Source organism: Nyctereutes procyonoides, unplaced genomic scaffold (assembly GCF_905146905.1).
Source record: "Nyctereutes procyonoides isolate TBG_1078 unplaced genomic scaffold, NYPRO_anot_genome, whole genome shotgun sequence".
In the NCBI taxonomy this organism is placed as follows: Eukaryota; Metazoa; Chordata; class Mammalia; order Carnivora; family Canidae; genus Nyctereutes; species Nyctereutes procyonoides.
Window position 1 is genome coordinate 8,250,053 of NW_026575025.1, and position 16,562 is coordinate 8,266,614.

At 60.6% G+C, this 16,562-nt stretch overlaps 1 protein-coding gene across 6 annotated transcripts in view; it reads right to left on the reverse strand.

Moving 5' to 3' along the window:
• Positions 1-16,278, reverse strand: part of TPCN2 (two pore segment channel 2) — a 65,951-nt gene extending 49,673 nt beyond the window's left edge. For 5 of the 6 annotated variants that reach the window (XR_008662574.1, XM_055311218.1, XM_055311231.1 and 2 more), the window contains exons 1-11: positions 16,105-16,278; positions 12,329-12,393; positions 11,511-11,587; positions 10,714-10,891; positions 9,223-9,339; positions 5,437-5,543; positions 4,816-4,888; positions 3,525-3,627; positions 2,465-2,530; positions 986-1,050; positions 446-543 (exon numbers count right to left, since the gene is read on the reverse strand). Coding sequence is in view for 5 of the 6 variants with exons in the window: in XM_055311218.1 (XP_055167193.1) it covers positions 446-543; positions 986-1,050; positions 2,465-2,530; positions 3,525-3,627; positions 4,816-4,888; positions 5,437-5,543; positions 9,223-9,339; positions 10,714-10,891; positions 11,511-11,587; positions 12,329-12,393; positions 16,105-16,216 (1,061 nt within the window). In the remaining variant the exon portion in view is untranslated. The remainder of the gene's footprint in view (positions 1-445; positions 544-985; positions 1,051-2,464; positions 2,531-3,524; positions 3,628-4,815; positions 4,889-5,436; positions 5,544-9,222; positions 9,340-10,713; positions 10,892-11,510; positions 11,588-12,328; positions 12,394-16,104) is intronic. The other variant, XM_055311226.1, reaches the window with a different exon arrangement.
• Positions 16,279-16,562: the final 284 nt, after the last annotated feature.

Genomic DNA, 16,562 nt, shown 5'->3' on the forward strand with positions numbered 1-16,562 from the left:
CTGCCTTCAAGAGGAGCACACGGGGCTCAGAAGTGGTACGCAGTACAAAAGAGATACGACAGGGCAGCTCATGAGCCATCGGGATCATCACCTTCCAGACACCACCTCCAGACCAGGCGGAGGCAAAGACATACGTCCCAGGTCCCACAGGTTCCAGCAGCCAAGCACAGTGGTGCAGGAAGGGTGTGGGCCAGAGGGGAGGGCCAATGCCAGCCAGCCCTCATCAACCCATGGGCTCCAGGGGTCATGAGAACAAATGAGTCAACCCAGAGAATGACAGCCCTGCAGTGCCAAGGATGTGGTTTTGTCGTGATTCCGAGGCAGCGCTAAAATCAGGCACAGACCCCAGAGAGCTAGGAAATGCTCCATGGAGCACCTAAGGATTCCCTCCCCACAGCGGCCCCCATCTCCCCAGGGAGAAGGGCCCCAGGAGCCCTGCACTCACCGTTGAGGATGGGCTTCCCCCTCCGTGGTCTTGGAGAGGACCTCATAAGCAGCCCGGGCTCCCAGCCGCCTCCGGAACAAGGAGGTCTGGAAAGACTTCTACAAGGAAAATGGCTCTGAGTGGTGGGGGTTGGGCCTCCACCTGCCACACATCCCCCCCCGCCCCTGGCTGGTGCCCAGCGGCCTCCAGGGGCGCCCTGCCTGCCTGCAGCTGGGGAGCAGCTCTCACCCCCTCGGGCACCAGAGGAACAGCCAGACTCTTCATGGCCCATGGATTCACTAAGGTGCCCATCTGGGTTGCCCAGTTCTCCTGCATGGCAGGCTCAGGGCCACTCGCGGTGGAGCTGCGACCTCATGGCCTCCCTCTAGAGGAGAGGGAGCAGGGAATGGCCCCTCAGGGGGGGATGTGGCAGGAGGGAGCCAGAGAGCAGTGCAGAGACCCCCGGGACCACCACTCCCCTGGGCCCACCCCGTAGCCGTGCCCCGCTGGGCCTCCAGAGGCAGCTCCTCACAGAGGAGCAGAAACAGCAGCCCGGCTCACCATCAGGTAGCCCCGGAACTGATTGTAGATGATGGCCGTCAGCAGGTTCATCAGAAACAAGCTTCCTTCACGTGAAAAAGCCACAGTCAGTGGGGAGCAACAGGCAGAGGGCAGCAGCATCAGGGGCCCAGGGCTACGGGCAGCACCCAGGGGCCCCAGAGGGCCAACACAGGCACAGCAGACCCACAGGGGCTGGTGAGCAGGGCCTGGACGACCTCAGAGCAGGGAGAGCCCATCAGTCCTGCCAGGGACCTGGTCCACATGCAGACCTCCCTGTCCTCATCTACTGAATATGCGTGCCACCGGGCCTGCCAGCCACGGCCACTGACGACAGAGGCTATCGGTGGCCACAGACTGAAAACCACGAGGCGGGCCATGGTGAGGCAAAGTCACGAGGTCAGAGGGTACACTGAGATGAGGTCACAGGGTCAAGAGAACACACTGACGCAAAGTCAGCAGGGAGGGCACGCTGAGGTGAAATCATGGGGTCAGGGAGGACACACGGAGTCAAAGTCAACAGGGAGGGCACGCTGACGTGAAGTCACAGGGTTGGAAAGACACACTGAGGTGAAGACACGGGGTCGGGGAGGACGCACTGAGGTGAAGACACGGGATTGGGGAGGGCATACTAATGCGAGTTGCAGGGTCAGGGAGGACATACTGAGAAGTCAGCAAGGAGAGCACACTGAAGAGAAGTCAGCAAGGAGGGCACACCAAGGTGAAGTCACGGGGTCAGGGGGACGCACTGAGGTGAAGACACAGGGTCTGGGAGGAAACACTGAGGTAAGATCACAGGGTCAGGGAAGACGCGCTGAGGTGAAGACACAGGGTCGAAGAGGACGCACTGAGGTGAAGACGCGGGGTAGGGGAGGACGCACTGAGGTGAAGACACAGGGCCAGGGAGGATGCACTGAAGTGAAGACACGGGGTCAGGGAGGACGCACTAAGGTGAAGACGAGGGGTCGGGGAGGACGCACTGAGGTGAAGATAAGGGTCGGGGAGGACGCACTAAGGTGAAGACGAGGGGTCAGGGAGGACGCACTGAGGTGAAGATGCGGAGTCGAAGAGGATGCAATGAGGTGAAGATGCGGAGTCAGGGAGGAAGCACTGAGGTGAAGACATGGGGTTGGGAAGGACACACTGAGATGAAGACGCGGGGTCGGGGAGGACGCACTGAGGTGAAGACATGGGGTTGGGAAGGACGCACTGAGATGAAGACGCGGGGTCGGGGAGGATGCACTGAGGTGAAGACATGGGGTCAGGAAGGACACACTGAGGTGAAGATGTGGGGTCGGGGAGGATGCACTGAGGTGAAGACACAGGGTCAGGGAGGACACACTGAGGTGAATTCAGCAAGGAGGGCACACCGAGGTGAAGTCGTGGGGTCGGGACGCCACACTCACAACTGAGCATTCAGGATCTTGCCACTGGGGGCAGGATCTTATCCCAAGTGACCCCTACAGATCCACCGGAACTTACCTATCAGGGTGAAGACTATGAAAAAGATGGCATAGGCCCGATTCCTGGAATACGCAGGAGTCATAACTGAGAGAAAGAAATTAGGAGAAATTAAAACGTGCTCACAACCTCAGCCTCCGATCTAATTCCCAACACGGCCCCACACAGTCTGCCCTCTCAACAAAAAGAAGGGCTCTGGCTGGGAGACCTAGGAGGCCTTCTTGTCCCAATGCTGATCCTCACGCCTCTGCTCACACACCCTTGGAGTGGGGAACTCACTGCTTTTCCAGGCTGCTCCTCCTTACACTAAGCTGAAACCTGCTTCCCTGTGAACTCCTCGCACCCCAAAAGCTCAGCTCTTCCTTGGGGGATTTGCTAGATTCACGGGACACGTGAGGACAGTGCTCAGGGTGTCCCACTGCACAGCTCTCTCTGGGTGTGGAAGCTGGGCCTGCCCTCCCGGGAAGGTCTCTCTAATGGGGGGATCATCCCTGAGCCCAAGACCAAAGTCTCGAGCCAGGGTGGCAAGGCCACAGCCAGGCCCTAAAGGCCCACAGCACCTCATCCTGGCCACAGCCTGGCCTAAGCAGAGGCCCCAGCATAACCCCAAACATGAGCACCACAGCCACCTAAGACCCAGGGCTGGTCACCTCAGGGCCGAGCCACACCCCACAGGTGGGCCCAGGTGACGACAGGGAAAGTGGCTGGGCCTCAAAGATGAACCCACCAGGGAACACGCCAAACACACCACCATTTGTCACCTTGTTCATTCTTAGCTTCTCGGTAGAGTCAGGAGACGGGAAAGACAAGGTGAAGGGAATAGAGGAAAAAAAGGAAGGAGGGAAGGGAGCAAAGGAGATGAGAAATAATGCAAAAAAAAGAAGAAACAGGAAGGAAAAGAGAAGAGACAAATAGAGAAAGAAAAACAAGGAAGGAGCGAGGGAGAGAACCCAACGTCCTCCTTTTCATCCTCCACCCAGCGATAAAAAAAGCCCTCCACACTCCTGCCTCCCAGAGCCCAGCGCTGAGGCTCCGCACGAAGCACGCCCACCCCCAGGCCCCGTGCCCCCTCCTCACACACCGTCGGGGTTATTGGCAGTGGTCAGCAGCACCAGCAGGGAGGTCAGAGCCTCCGGCAGGTTGCGAAAGTAGATCAGCCTTTCCCGGTCCTGCCCATCATCCTGCTGAGAACAAATGTGGCAGCTCTGGGGCACTCTGCTCCACCAGGTCACCGGGCCTCTGCTCCACCAGCTGAGGCCCAAGGCCAACTGGAGCTCCGTCCACTGCGGGGCCAGCATCCCCTGCCCTGCACCCCCCCATCATTTCTCACCAGACTCTGCCCTCACAGCCAGACAAGACCTAACTCGGGGCCTCTGAGCCCAAGAGCCAGTGTCAGGAAAGCTGCACAGCCCCCGAGACACCGGACCCCGAAGCAGGTCTGCTCAGAACTGTGGTGAAAAGCTCTCAGCCACACAACCACATGGACAAATACACGGATGTACAAAGACACACACAGAGCACACACCCAGGTACAGAGACACACATCCAGCACACACAATGACACAAACACACACTCAAGAGATACAGACATGGGTTCCTTTCACAGGGAAGTGCACACACACACACACACACACCACACACACACAGGGAGCTCCAGGTCTTCCAGAGTCAGAAGGGACAGTCCAGTCCTCCCTCACGGACAGTACAGCCTGAACTCAGTATTGCCACAAACTCAAGGGACACTGGCCTCACTGACTATCCCATGTTCCCAGGACAGAGATGCAGGACAGCTCCTGCCCTGAGGAGGACAGGGACCCAGGTCAGGATGTGAACACAGACACACTGGACCACAGATGCATGGGGAGGAGACCAGGGTGAGAGGTGCCAGACACCTCCACACAGCAACAAGCCATCGGGGGCCAAGCAGCAGCAAGAGCTGGAAGAGAAGGGGACCCAGGAGGCGGGCAGAAGGCCCAGCTGGAGAAGAGGAAGCAGAGACAGGCAGGTGCTGTGAGGGGAGCGAATAGCAGTGCAGTGCACCCCGACGGCCCCCAGTGCCCATCTGAGGGGGCCTCTACCCAATGAGGTGAAAGGAGAGCTGGGTCAGCAACAGGGCAGGGAGGGGAGAGGGAGGGGTGGAGGGAGGCATGGGGAGCAGCCAGGCCGACGAGGGGTGGCTTGGCAGGGGCACTGGGACGACAGGTCATCTGAAGAGACACTGCAGTCTAGGCAGGCCACCGCTGACCCTGGTCACAAGGTCAGGGCGGCAGCCTGACCTCTCCTCCACCTCTGCAGCCCAAGAGTGACCCGGAGGGCCAAGCTGTCCATCAACCCCCAGGGCTCCAGGCTGGGGACAGAAAGGAGTGTGGTACCTTCTCGCCTGTGAACAGCAGCATCCCAAACATGGTGAAGACACACAGGTGGAGCGCCAGCAGCAGCATGACACTGGAGGGACGGATGCAGGTGCTCAGCACAGGACACACGCCCCACGAGCCAAAGGGGATGGGGGCCAACCGGCCCAACTGCTCAGGGAACCCTCTGCCCCAGAACCTGCCATGCACTCAGCTACTGGTCCTATCCTGAGGGAGCTCTTTCCTTGGCAGGGACAGTCAGGACCCCAGGGGCATACCCTAAGGATGCCCCTGGACTCTCTGAGGGGTAAGGCCACATCCCTCCATCTGCGCTGGACAATGAGGGCTCAACTCATTGAGCCACGAGGGGAGGGGATGCGAGGCAGAGAGAGGCCAGGGGACAGAGAAACGGGGGTGGGGGGGTGGTCAGGGCCACAGAGGGACCGAAGGGGAGCATCTGCAGGGCTCCGCAGCTATTGATCAGAGGGCACAAGACCACCAAGGGGCTGCTAGGAGGCCCCCAAAAACCCCCACACTGGCCTCCCCCCAGGTGGGCACTGGCCACACCCCAGGGTGCAGTCCTGGCACCCCCGATGGCAGGAAACCCCACCTGCCCTGCAAGCCCCCGCACTGAGAGCCCACCTGGCCATTTCCGGCAGTGATGACCTGATACACTTGAGCGTCTTCTTCATCATGGACGAGTTCTGCATCAAGAAGAAGGGGCGCAAAAGCCTACGAATCCGCAGGGGCTGAAAGACAGCAGAAAGGGGCTCTCCACTTCCGCCCAGGCCCGAGACCAGAGGTGCAGAAGAGCCCTGGAGCCCCACTCAGAACCCCCCACCCTGCCCCGGCCATCTGCTCACAGCCCTGGCCTCCCTACCCGGTCTCACGCAGGCTCCACATCCTCCCCCAACCCCTGCCAACGGGTCACCCCACTCCCATCAGCCCTGCAGCCTCAGCACCATGGGGACTCCACTCCTCTCTACAAACACACCCAGGGGGCTACTCCAAGCTCCTGGCTCCTCCCTTGTCCCCACCCCTCCCAGCTGCGGCCCCATCCCTCACACACATGTGTCCACCTGCACACACAGCCTCTGTGCGCCTACCCGACACATGCACGCCCTCTACACACAAGCACACATACATGGGTCCACACACAGGCCCCCATTTCCTCCTTCCCCTCTTCCTTCCTGTCAGAACCAAGGAGAGGCCCCCCCACCTTCACCCCTCAACCCTGTCCTCAGGACCACCCAGCCGTCTCAAGGGCTTGTCTCAAGGGCTTCCCTCAGGAGCCCCTCTCCTCCCTCCTCCATAGCAATACCACACACGTTCTAATGCCCTCCACCTGCTCTACGTGTCCCTACTCCTGACCCAGCCAGTCCTCCTGTCTGGGCTGCTGGACCCAGCCTCAGGGACGACCAGGCCTGAGTCTGCCCAGCGCCTCAGGCTATCTCCCCCATACCTGACCCCCAAGTGCTGACACCCAGATCCCCTTCCTCACCTCTGCGACCTCATGCCTTGGCACACTTGTCAGGCCTCCCATGCAGTTTTAAGCACCATGCTGATGCTCTGTACTCTCACATGCCGCAGCCCATCCCAGCTCCTAACTCGACTCCCGTCCCACTGTCTTAGAAACCAAAAGGACCACATCCCCTCCCTGTCCAAGTCCTAAGGACTGCCTGGAGGCCCTCTCTGGCCCATCCAGGGGCCACTGCTCGCCCTCCTGCCCACCCCTCTACTCAGCTGGCAGGCTGTCCCTGTCCCTCTCATCCAACCTCCTCTAGCACAGCACCCATGGCATTCTGTAACGCCACGGTGCATCTGGGCTTTCCTCATACTGTGGGTCTCTCTTACAACAGAACAAGGTCCTACCAGCGCTGGTCCCTCCAGATCATCCACAGGACATGTGATCCCCAGGCCTAACTCAACCTCCCTGGGGGAGGCCCGGGGGGGGCCCGGGTCCCGACACAGGACCGAGAAAGCCAAAGGAAACAGCAATAAATGTATGCTCAGGGCCCTGCCCCCACCCCGTCCCTGTGCGCTGAGGGGCCAGCGTCCCCAGCTCACCCATGATCTCCACTGTTCCGGATGGAACCCGTCTCAGTGTCTGTAACCCGAGTCCCTTAGCCATCCCTCCAGGTCAAGCAGGGCCTGAAGGTCCTACTGGCACCCGCACCCCGGGACTGGGACCCCCACCCGTCATCAGACACGGACCAGCATGCAGCTTCTCCCAGCTGTAGTAACTCAACCTGCCAAGAGCCCTCCCGACGCTGGGGCCCATCTGGGTCATGGACACAGAGATGTGTGGCCTTTATGAAGGATAAGGAGGCAGACACAAGCCTCAATGCCAAGGAGAAGCCGGCCCGGTGCCAGTGAAGCCCCTGGTGAGGCCCACACAGAATCACAGCCCACCAACTAACCTGCAGACACCCCACCTCCCAGCAGAGAGAGCCACAGCACAGTTGTGACCATGGTCTATCCAGCGGCAGACCACGTGGGACCTGACCCTCTGGCCCACAAGGACAACGGACAGAGAGATTGGGCTGGAGCAGGTGGGGGCCCCTGGTCCTCCTCGCCCTCCCTCCCCCAGCACCCATGTGAGTTCTTTGTGACTGGCCAGCTGGACAGGAAAGAATCTGAGGCCTGGTCTGTAGATGGTTCTAGGTGATAGGCTGACCCTACTCACAAGTGGACCATGTGTGGCACTACAGCCTCCATCAGGAAGACCCTCCAGTGGCGGTGCCGAAGGGAAAGCTTTGCAGGGGGCAGGGCACGGAAAGAACACAGCACACAACTGGGGACAAGGTCTGAGAAGCATGCATGTGGGTGGGCAGAGTGAACACTCGAGAGACAGATGACATGTCCTGTGACATCAGAGACTTTCCCCCAAGGCCACCACGGATGGCCTTCCCTCCAGAAGCAAAGCCCATCTGCACTCAGCCCACCCCGATGTGGCCCCCTGATGGGTGGGTGACTGCATCGGGCCCCTTCCCCAGGCAGGACACTGGCTGTCCTCACTGAACAGTCACGCGGGTTAGGGCTCTGCCTGGGACCACCCAGGACCGCGACCCAAGCCTCAGAAGCAGCCGACCCATGGCAGGAGCTCGGTGGCCCTGGGCAGGCTGGGTGACACCCGTGCTGGAGGACAGCCCTCTATGGGACCAGAAGAGGCACCAGAGGCTCTGAGCACCAGGATAAAACAGCCCACAATTCGGTGCCCTGCTACTCTGGGAACATCCACTCCGGGGGGGCAGGTGTTCCCCCAGGGACACGCTGTAAGTCTTACGAAGGCAAGAGTGGGGGACAGGCGGGGGGTGCTGCTGCCCAGAGGGTCAGGGAGGCCTCAGTCAGGGACACTGAGGCACAGCCAGCAGAAAGATTATCAGGAAACTCCAGGAATCAAAAAAGGCAGCACCACCAAGGACACGGACTGCCCAGGAACAAAGATCTGGGTCTACGCTCAAGGCGAAGACCCAGGGGAACTGGGGAGCAGGGGAGTCACAGGGCGCCGGGACACTGGGCAGGAGGAAGCTCTCAGGGTGACTCAGGGCCTCAGCCAACAGCAAAGCGTGGTCTGAGACGCCTGAGCAGCCTCCCTTGGTCAGTGCGCAGATGTGGGTTCGTATGTGTTAACTAAGCTCTTTCCTGCAAGGAAGCAGGAGGCGGGCCCTGGGCCCCAGCTGTCATCGGTTCCCCTTCAGCAAGCCTTACTCTTGCCAGTGAGGACACTGTGGGGCAGAGGGGGACACGCACCTGTCCCCTGGCTGTCCCTTGGGCAGTACCCACACCAGGAGCTCCCAGTCTCCCCTTCCTTCAGCCCTGCCAGACCAAGCAGTCTCCGGTGGGGTCCTGGTGATCTGCAGCCCTCCAGGGCCTGGAGGGCAGGGTGCCAGCTCTGGGGGCCCCTCCCCTGAGTTTCCTGCAGTTCTGGAGCCTGCTGGGCCCGCCCCCACCCTGTCCTTCTGCCTTATCGGTTACTCAACACCTGCTTAAGCCGAGACATGAGTTCTCTTAGCCAAAGCACTCAATAGGCTTGTGTCCCTGCCTGGCCCTGATGGACACGGATGTCCCCACACCTACTTCCCTGCTTCTGTTCTTTCCAGGCACTGGGCAGTGCATCCGGGAGGGGGGCAAAGGGGACGCTGCAGTTCACATGGGCTCTCCCATGGCAGCCCTCCCAGAGCATGGGCCACATGGCCACGGTGAGGCCCAGGATGCGGGCGGACCTGACCAGTCGAGGTGCTCAGCTGAAAGGTGGCGAGGCAGGAACTGGGAGTCCTCACACCCTCCCCAGGCCTCAGTGTCTTCTTCTACAAGCTGGGACGAGGCTCCGTGGCCGACGGCTGGCTGAAGGAGGGTGGGCAGAGCTGGGCAGGGCACAGGCCACCAGAGCTTCTAGCTCCCATCTCAGAGCGCAGCACCACCTACCTCCTGGCAAACCAGACCCAGTGACACGATCCAGTCCATGAGAGACACGACCAGCACCACCATGTAGGCCAGCAGCCAGAGGTTCTTCTGGAACTGGGCCCAGCCAACCAGGTAGCTCTGCAAGAGAGGCGGTGAGTGAGCGGGCAGCCCGGTAGTCACCAGCCCGTGGCCGTCAATGCCCCCAAGTAAGGCAGGGGCAGCCAGAGCCGGGAGCTTCGGCCAGCAGTGTGCTCTCACGTGACTTGGGGAACATGAAGCTAAACTCCCTGGCCAGCCCACTGGTGACCTCAGGCAGTCAGTGACCTTGTGCTCAGCACTTAACCACTCTGTCCTGCTTCCTCAGGGGCAACAGGATCTGAGCCGTCCTGCCCATCCCACCCGTTAGTTTAGCTCATGCCCAGGAACCACTGGAAAAGAGCCATTCTAGAAACAGGGCTTTGCCAATTGAGGCTGTACCACCCAACATGGTCCACTTCTGATTAGGGCTGGCCCACACCCAGAACCATCCATAAACCAGGCCTGAGGTCTGCCTCTGCAGCCAGGGGCCAGTCATCATGAGGCCCATGGGCGGCAGGGACATCCAGAGGTCACAGCATGCAGATAAAAATGTGAACTCACTCTGACTTTTGAGACTCCCCAAATGTACCAACCATTCAAAAAATACTAATGAGACCTTCTCACTAGTTTCAGTTCCAGTTTAAAAACCCCCAAAGCCCCTAAACACAAGAGCTAAAAAAGAACTACCTCGAAGCTACCCAGGGCCCTCACCCACGGGCCTCAACGTCAGCAGCAGAGGCCTGAAGCCACACTCCCCGCAGGATAGCCCAGCAGGTGCTGGGCAAAGGCCCTGCCCAGTGACTCTGGGGGTAGCCTGCCGCGCCACCCAGCCCGCTATGTCCGGAGGGCCCAGCACTGGAGCGTTGGAATTGCTACCATCTGACAAAAGTAACGTGTGACCCACAGTAGGACCCGGCCTCTCAGCCCCCCTGCATCTCACTGGGAAGCCATTAAGGCTCTGAGCCTCTGACATGGCTCAGCTCAAATGAGCAAGGCAGGGCACACCTCCAGCTTCCAGAAGGCCTCAAGTCAGAGAGAATCTAGAGTCAGACACACACCATGTGGCTACAGGCCCCACGCCCACCTCCTCCTGTGTTCCTCTTCTGCTGGGGGTGGGAGGCTGGGCCAAGAGACCACTGGTCTACCCTCGTCCTACAGGAGAAGGGGGCCTCTGACCCTCAGCCACTCCCAGAGGCCCCGCGAGGCCATGCACCTGGCAGGGCTGAACCCAAGACTCAGTTTCTTCTGGAGAGGGCCGAGAGCTGACAAAGCCCAGAACCCTCCACCAACCCACGCCTCTGCTCAGATGGTCAAAGTGCACAGTCAGAGCCAAAGGCAGCTAGCTCCAGGAGTATGAAAATTAATCAGAAAAGCAGCACCAGGCTGGGAGGGCCCTGGTCCCTGCGCTCTGGCACCTGACGGCACCCACCTCACCTTCACAGAGACGTCGGCCACAAAGACCAGAAGGCAGAGCCCCTCGATGCTCTCGGTCAGGCCACATGGTGGATCCCAGGGGGGCGAGCGGTAGCGGACATCCGCAGTGCTTGTGAGCGAGGAAGGGGTCTCAATAAAAGCCAAAAACAGGATCAAGAAAATGGTGAAGCTCAATATCCTGAAAAAAGGAACAAAAACTAATTAAAACTCACGAATCAGCCGTGCTCTGGGTCAAACACTAGATCTGCAGGCAGAGTCCCTGGGAGGACAGTGGGACAGACTCCACGGTTTCAAAAGGCAAGGCCACGGGGCAGCCCCAGTGGCTCAGCAGTTTAGTGCCGCCCTCGGCCCAGGGCCTGATCCTGGAGACCCTGGACTGAGTCCCATGTCGGGCTCCCTGCATGGAGCCTGCTTCTCCCTCTGCCTGGGTCTCTGCCTCCCTCTCACACACACTCTCTCTCTCTCTCTCTCTCTCTCTCTCTCTCTCTCTTTGTATGTCTCTCATGAATAAATAAATAAAATCTTTAAAAGAAAAAAAAGGCAAGGCCATGCTTCCTGGTGTGTGCCGACTCTCAAGGGGTCAGACAGCGCAACTCAAGCCAACACTCCATCTCCAAAGCTAACCCTCATCACCAGAAAAGCCCCTCTTTCCTTGGGCTGGGCTCCTTTCCCAGAGGAGGGAAAAGCAGCTCCTTCTCCACTATGGGGAGAGGACAGCCCGCCAGGACACTGAGACCAGCCTCCCCCCGTCCACCCAGACCGCAGGAACCCCACGCTGCATGCATGTGCCTTCTCACCATTGGCACGTGTTCGAGTAATACAACCGGTAAAGCCACATCGACCTGGCATCCATGCGGTGGTTAATGGAACGATACTGAAAGTGAACATCACACAGGGGAGCGTGAGTGAGGGTCCCCTCAGAGTTGCACAGCACAGCCAGCCACATCAGGGCACCCACTGACCCCAGGACAGGCCCTCGGCAGGCAGACGGGCTGTGGACCAGAGTCCACTTTCACTACAAACATGGACAAAGGGCTCTCTTGGGACCCTGCAGGGGCATGTTTGCTGAGAGAGGCAGAGCACCCTAGGAACCTGTCCTGCATGGACACATGCTTCTAAATGTATAGCTGTATCCACTGCCTGCCTGTGAGGCTCTCCCCTCTGTTGTGCTAGGCCCCTACAACCCTGTCACTCTCCAGGACACCCTAGCCTAACTCCCCACATGGCACGTTGCTTCCTTCCATCGCTATTTCTCTCATTGAGCCTGAGTGCTGTTTTCCAGCCGGGGATGGTCTGACCATCTCTGGGCATCTTTCACAGGACCTGGGACAATGCAGGTGCATGACAGGCCCTCAGGACTGTCAACAAAACAAGCGATTGATGCTAGGACTCAAAAGAAGAACACTCAGCACCCCAGCAACCCCCTGCTTCAGGGAGGACTCCAGGCAAGTCAGGCCCAAAGGCCCCATCATCACAGTTATATGACGACATGGACCAGCCACCCAGGCCTGGCCCCAGGACAGCAAGGAGGGGACCAGCAGGGCAGCCATCACCCAGGCCCCACAAAACCTGGAGATGAGCCCAGGCCCAGCCACTAGGAGCAGGTGCCGCCCACCTGGATTGCATCTTCGATGAACACAGTAGCCTGGTCAAAGCAGAGATCCCACCGGGACGCAGCACCTGCAGGCAGAGAATACACATCAGGCAACAAGGCAGATGATGTGACGCTCACCTGCTACAGGACAATCGAGATCAAGGAAAGAATCTGGAGGCATTCTTTTCCAAGGCTCTGGAATGAGATGCCTTTCTCCCTGCAGCAGGTCTGCACACGAGGCAGCCGCAGGCCCGGCACTACCCTTCTGCCACCTTCAGCAACCAGCAACTTGGGAGGCAGAGCACAGGAGGCTGGACGGGGCCTCCGTGGGCCCCAGCAGGCTCCGACTCTGAGCAGCCTTCAAGACAAGTCAGGCGGCTTGAGGCGTCAGCCCAGCACCCCTGCCGCCTGCCCAGGGAGCAGCCCTAAGCTACACACTAGGTCAGTCCCTGCCGCCTTGGGTCCCGTCCACTGCTCAGGGCCAAGTGCCACCTCTGCGGCTTCATTGCAGAAACCACTGCTTGACTCAAAGGAGAAGAAAGGTGTGAGGAGCCATGGCTCACAACAAAGAGCCCCATCGCCCGAGGTCCGTGAGGAAGGGGGCAGCCCAGGCCTCGGGGGCCGTGGGGAGGCGGCGCAGAGCCGGCATGCAGCCTCCAGCACTTCCCAGACTGGGGCTCGGAAATTAAGAGGACAGCTGCTTCTGTGGAAGATTCTGCTTTCACATCTGGCCCCTTTGTGCCAGCAGCTCCTAAACTGCCCGTACCTGGCACAGAGAGAATGCAGCTTTGTGCGTGCCTCTAGAGCAGAGGTCCCAAAGCCAGAGGCAGAGTGGGGGGTGCGCCACTGTCTGCTCTGCCCATCACCCCCCAGGGAAGCGACTATCCCTGTCCTCAGGGCTCCCACTGCAGGGCCCGGGGGGCCAACTGGGGACACTGGGGACTCCCGACAGAGGCAGGAGCCTAGGCTCCAGCCTGGCTCTGCCACCACATTGCTGTCATCCAAAGCAAGTGCCCTCTCCTCTGTGTGGGCCTATTTCCCCCCATGTACAACCTCCATGCTCACCCTGAGGAGCCTTGAAGTTCTCCCAGGGAGGCTGTGAGGATGGTGACTGCCAACTTCCCCTGACGATGTCCTGGGAACTGTGATGACAGCACTCTGTTCTACTCCCTGCTATACCCACAGAGCCTAGGACAGCACAGGGCTCGGCACATAGTATCCTCAAAGCTTCTTTGTGGAGCAATCAGCCTGAGGGGAGGCTGCAGGGCAGGGTGGCCTGGGGACCCACAAGGGGCCCCAGGTTACCCAAACCTCAGGTAAGAGACCAGATCTCGGCCTAGAGAGATCTAAGGATACAAGCTTCTCACTCTAGGCCCAGATGCAGGGCGCAGCTGAAGGGGCTCATGCCCAGGCAAGCCACCACAGGCCAGGGGTGTCAGGCACCCCGAGAATTGCCCAGCACACATCAGACCTCTGGCCTGGGCCTCAGAGCACCAAACCTCATCAAGGCCACCCCACCTGCTCTGCAGCCCCTGACACCAACAGCCAAAGGTATCTTCTCACAAACCCTCAGTCGTGAACATGTCACAGCTTCCCACATGTGCCCCGTGCTTCTGGAAAAGGTCCACATTGCCCCTTCCTGGCACTACGGGCACCCACCTCACCCATCACCAGCCATCCTGCTGCTTCCCCCATCCTCTGCCCTCTATGCCACTCATCCTGAACTTGGCTCTGCCAAGGCCAAGTTCTCCCCAAGACTCCAAGCCCTTGCCCAGGCTGTCGGCCTTACCAGGATCACTGCTTCCCAACACGGTGGTCTAGGGACCACCACCCCATGTGGCAATAAGTGGGCACTCAGGTCGGAGTGTCAGGGTACAGCATCTGCCATAGGAAGCAGAGGACATCACCGGGTCCCACATCAGCCCAGGACCAGTCTCTCCACCCCAAGCCCCCCTCCTTCCTGTTTCAGGCTCCACCCTGCCCTACCTGCCTGGGGCCCCGACCAGCTCCCCGATGACCCTGGACAGGCCCTTCCACCTCTGTGCCTCAGTTCCCCATCACGGGTCACACACGATGGGACATGTGCAGACAGAATGCAGTTACATGTGCTGTAACTATTTGCTGCTTTTATTCTAGAAGCCCCTTCCACAGCATGGCGCTCCCTCTGACTCTTCTATAGCCAGAAAGAAGGTGATCTCCCTGACCAGGAACAAGAAAAGGAAAGTACAACCCTGGCCCTGCGGCCCGCGAGGTGAGGCTGGGTCAAAAGGACCTGCTGCAGGGTCCACGGGGCACCCAACAGCACAGTTCCCCGACCCGTCGGCAGAAGGATCAGGCTGTGGGACATGCAAGACCTGTGCAGAGCCCCGCCTAGGAGCCTCCACAGGAGCGGAGCGCAGACAAGTCATCCTCAGTCCCCACCGCCCCCAGGGCCAAGCAGCCTAGCCAGGGAGACTCAGAACACAGACCGTCCCATCATGTTCTTGGGAGCCCTCACCGAGGCCATGGCGCCAGGACAAAGAGCCCTCTCTGATGGTCCACACTGCCTGGCCCTGGCTCCTAGCTTACAATGCAGGTCTCATCTGCCGGCTGTCCACTCTGCCGGGACTGGGACCTATGACCATCATGGTGCTCCACCCAGAGTGGCCCTCAGCACCGACTGTACCAGCTCTGCCACCTGGCCGGGCCCCACACTGAGGGCATCCTCAGCATTCTCTCCAAATCCCCACAACACCCCTCAAGTCAGCCCCTCAGACTACTTCCCTTTTAGTAAAACTCAGAAAGGTCAGGCAACCTGCCAAGGTCACACAGCCAGAAGTGGGGGCACGAGAAAGGCACTCTGACCTCCAGATGCAAACAAAGTCTGCAAGCTCTGTGCCCCTTGCCCAGGGACCCCGTGGCGCCCCGTTGCAGGCTGATGGAGAACTCTCTCAGGACAGCCTCTGAGATGCGCAGGCAGGTGGCTGCCTCGGCCTCTAGTTTTCCATCTCCTAAAAGGAAACCGTCACCCCCATAGTCCACAGATGGGCACACACTATGGGCCCCTCCCGGACAGAGGATAAAAGCAAGCCCAGAAAGGGAAAGTGCTCCTGGAAAGAACACCCAGTGTGGCACTAGCAGCAGCCGCAGCAGATCCCAGGGCTGAGCCTGGACAGGTCCCAGACAGTTTCTGGGCCTCGGTTTTCTCCCCGGTAGGATGCGGCTGAGGCCCTTCCACGCCTAACCCGGCACCCAACCACCCTGGTGTCTGCCAGAGACAGATGGACTCCACCCTCCTGCCCTCCTCGGGATTCAGCAATTTCTCTGCCGGTAAACAGGAAGGGCAGGCGGGAGCTGCAGAGGGCAAAGGGAGGAAGCTGCCCTGGTCTGGGGACGCCTGCCCCCACGCCAAGCCTGGGGGGCCAGCCTCCGGGGAGCCTTGAGCACCCTTCGTCTACTCCCAGCTGGGCTTGAAACAACTGAACCGCCCCCCCAGCCACTTCTCCGCTGTGTGACCTTGGGTGGGGAATGCCCCTCTCTGTGACTCAGTTTCCCCTATCATAACCAGGAGGAAAATGAAAGAAGGCTCTGCCTTCTAAGAGCCACCGAGGCGATGCACCCGAGGCCCGCCGAGGGGGCTGCAGGGGGCTGCGGGGCTGTGGCCGCCTCTGGGACGCCCGGAGGGAGGCAGGACCCGGGCGCCCGCGACTCCGCAGGGTGCAGCCCCCGCCGCGGCCAGAGCGGAGCGCGCGAGGCCGGCAGGACCCCGTGCGCCACCCCCGCGGCCCGCGGCCCCGCTCCCCGCCCCCGCCGCTCACCAGGGTCGCCGCGAACGCTGCGGCAAGCCGCTGAGCCCGCCGCCCAGGCGTGGCCGCTGCCGCCCGGGGCCCGGCCCAGAAGGGGCTCCCACTCGGCCCGCGGGTCCGCCATGGGCAGCGGCCGCCGGGACCCTCCCCGGAGCGCAGCTGCCGCGCGCGACCCCACTGCGCAGGCGTGGCGTCCCCGCCTCCGGAGGTCGGGGGGAGGAGAGGACAGCGCCGTGACGTCAGGGATCCCCTTCGCTACCAGCCAATAAGAACGGAGGGTTCGCGTGGAGGCGGGGCTTACCGGGCCCGGCCCCGGGGTGGGGCTCGGCGCCCTGCGCTCCGGGGAGGGGCGCGAAGGACCCTCTGGGGCTGGGAGGAAACCTCGTTAAAGCGCCCGGGCGGCAGCTCCGGGGCGCTGGTCCGGAAGGCGGGTTCCTGGGCCCTCCCGGACCTGCTGAAGCAGAAACTCG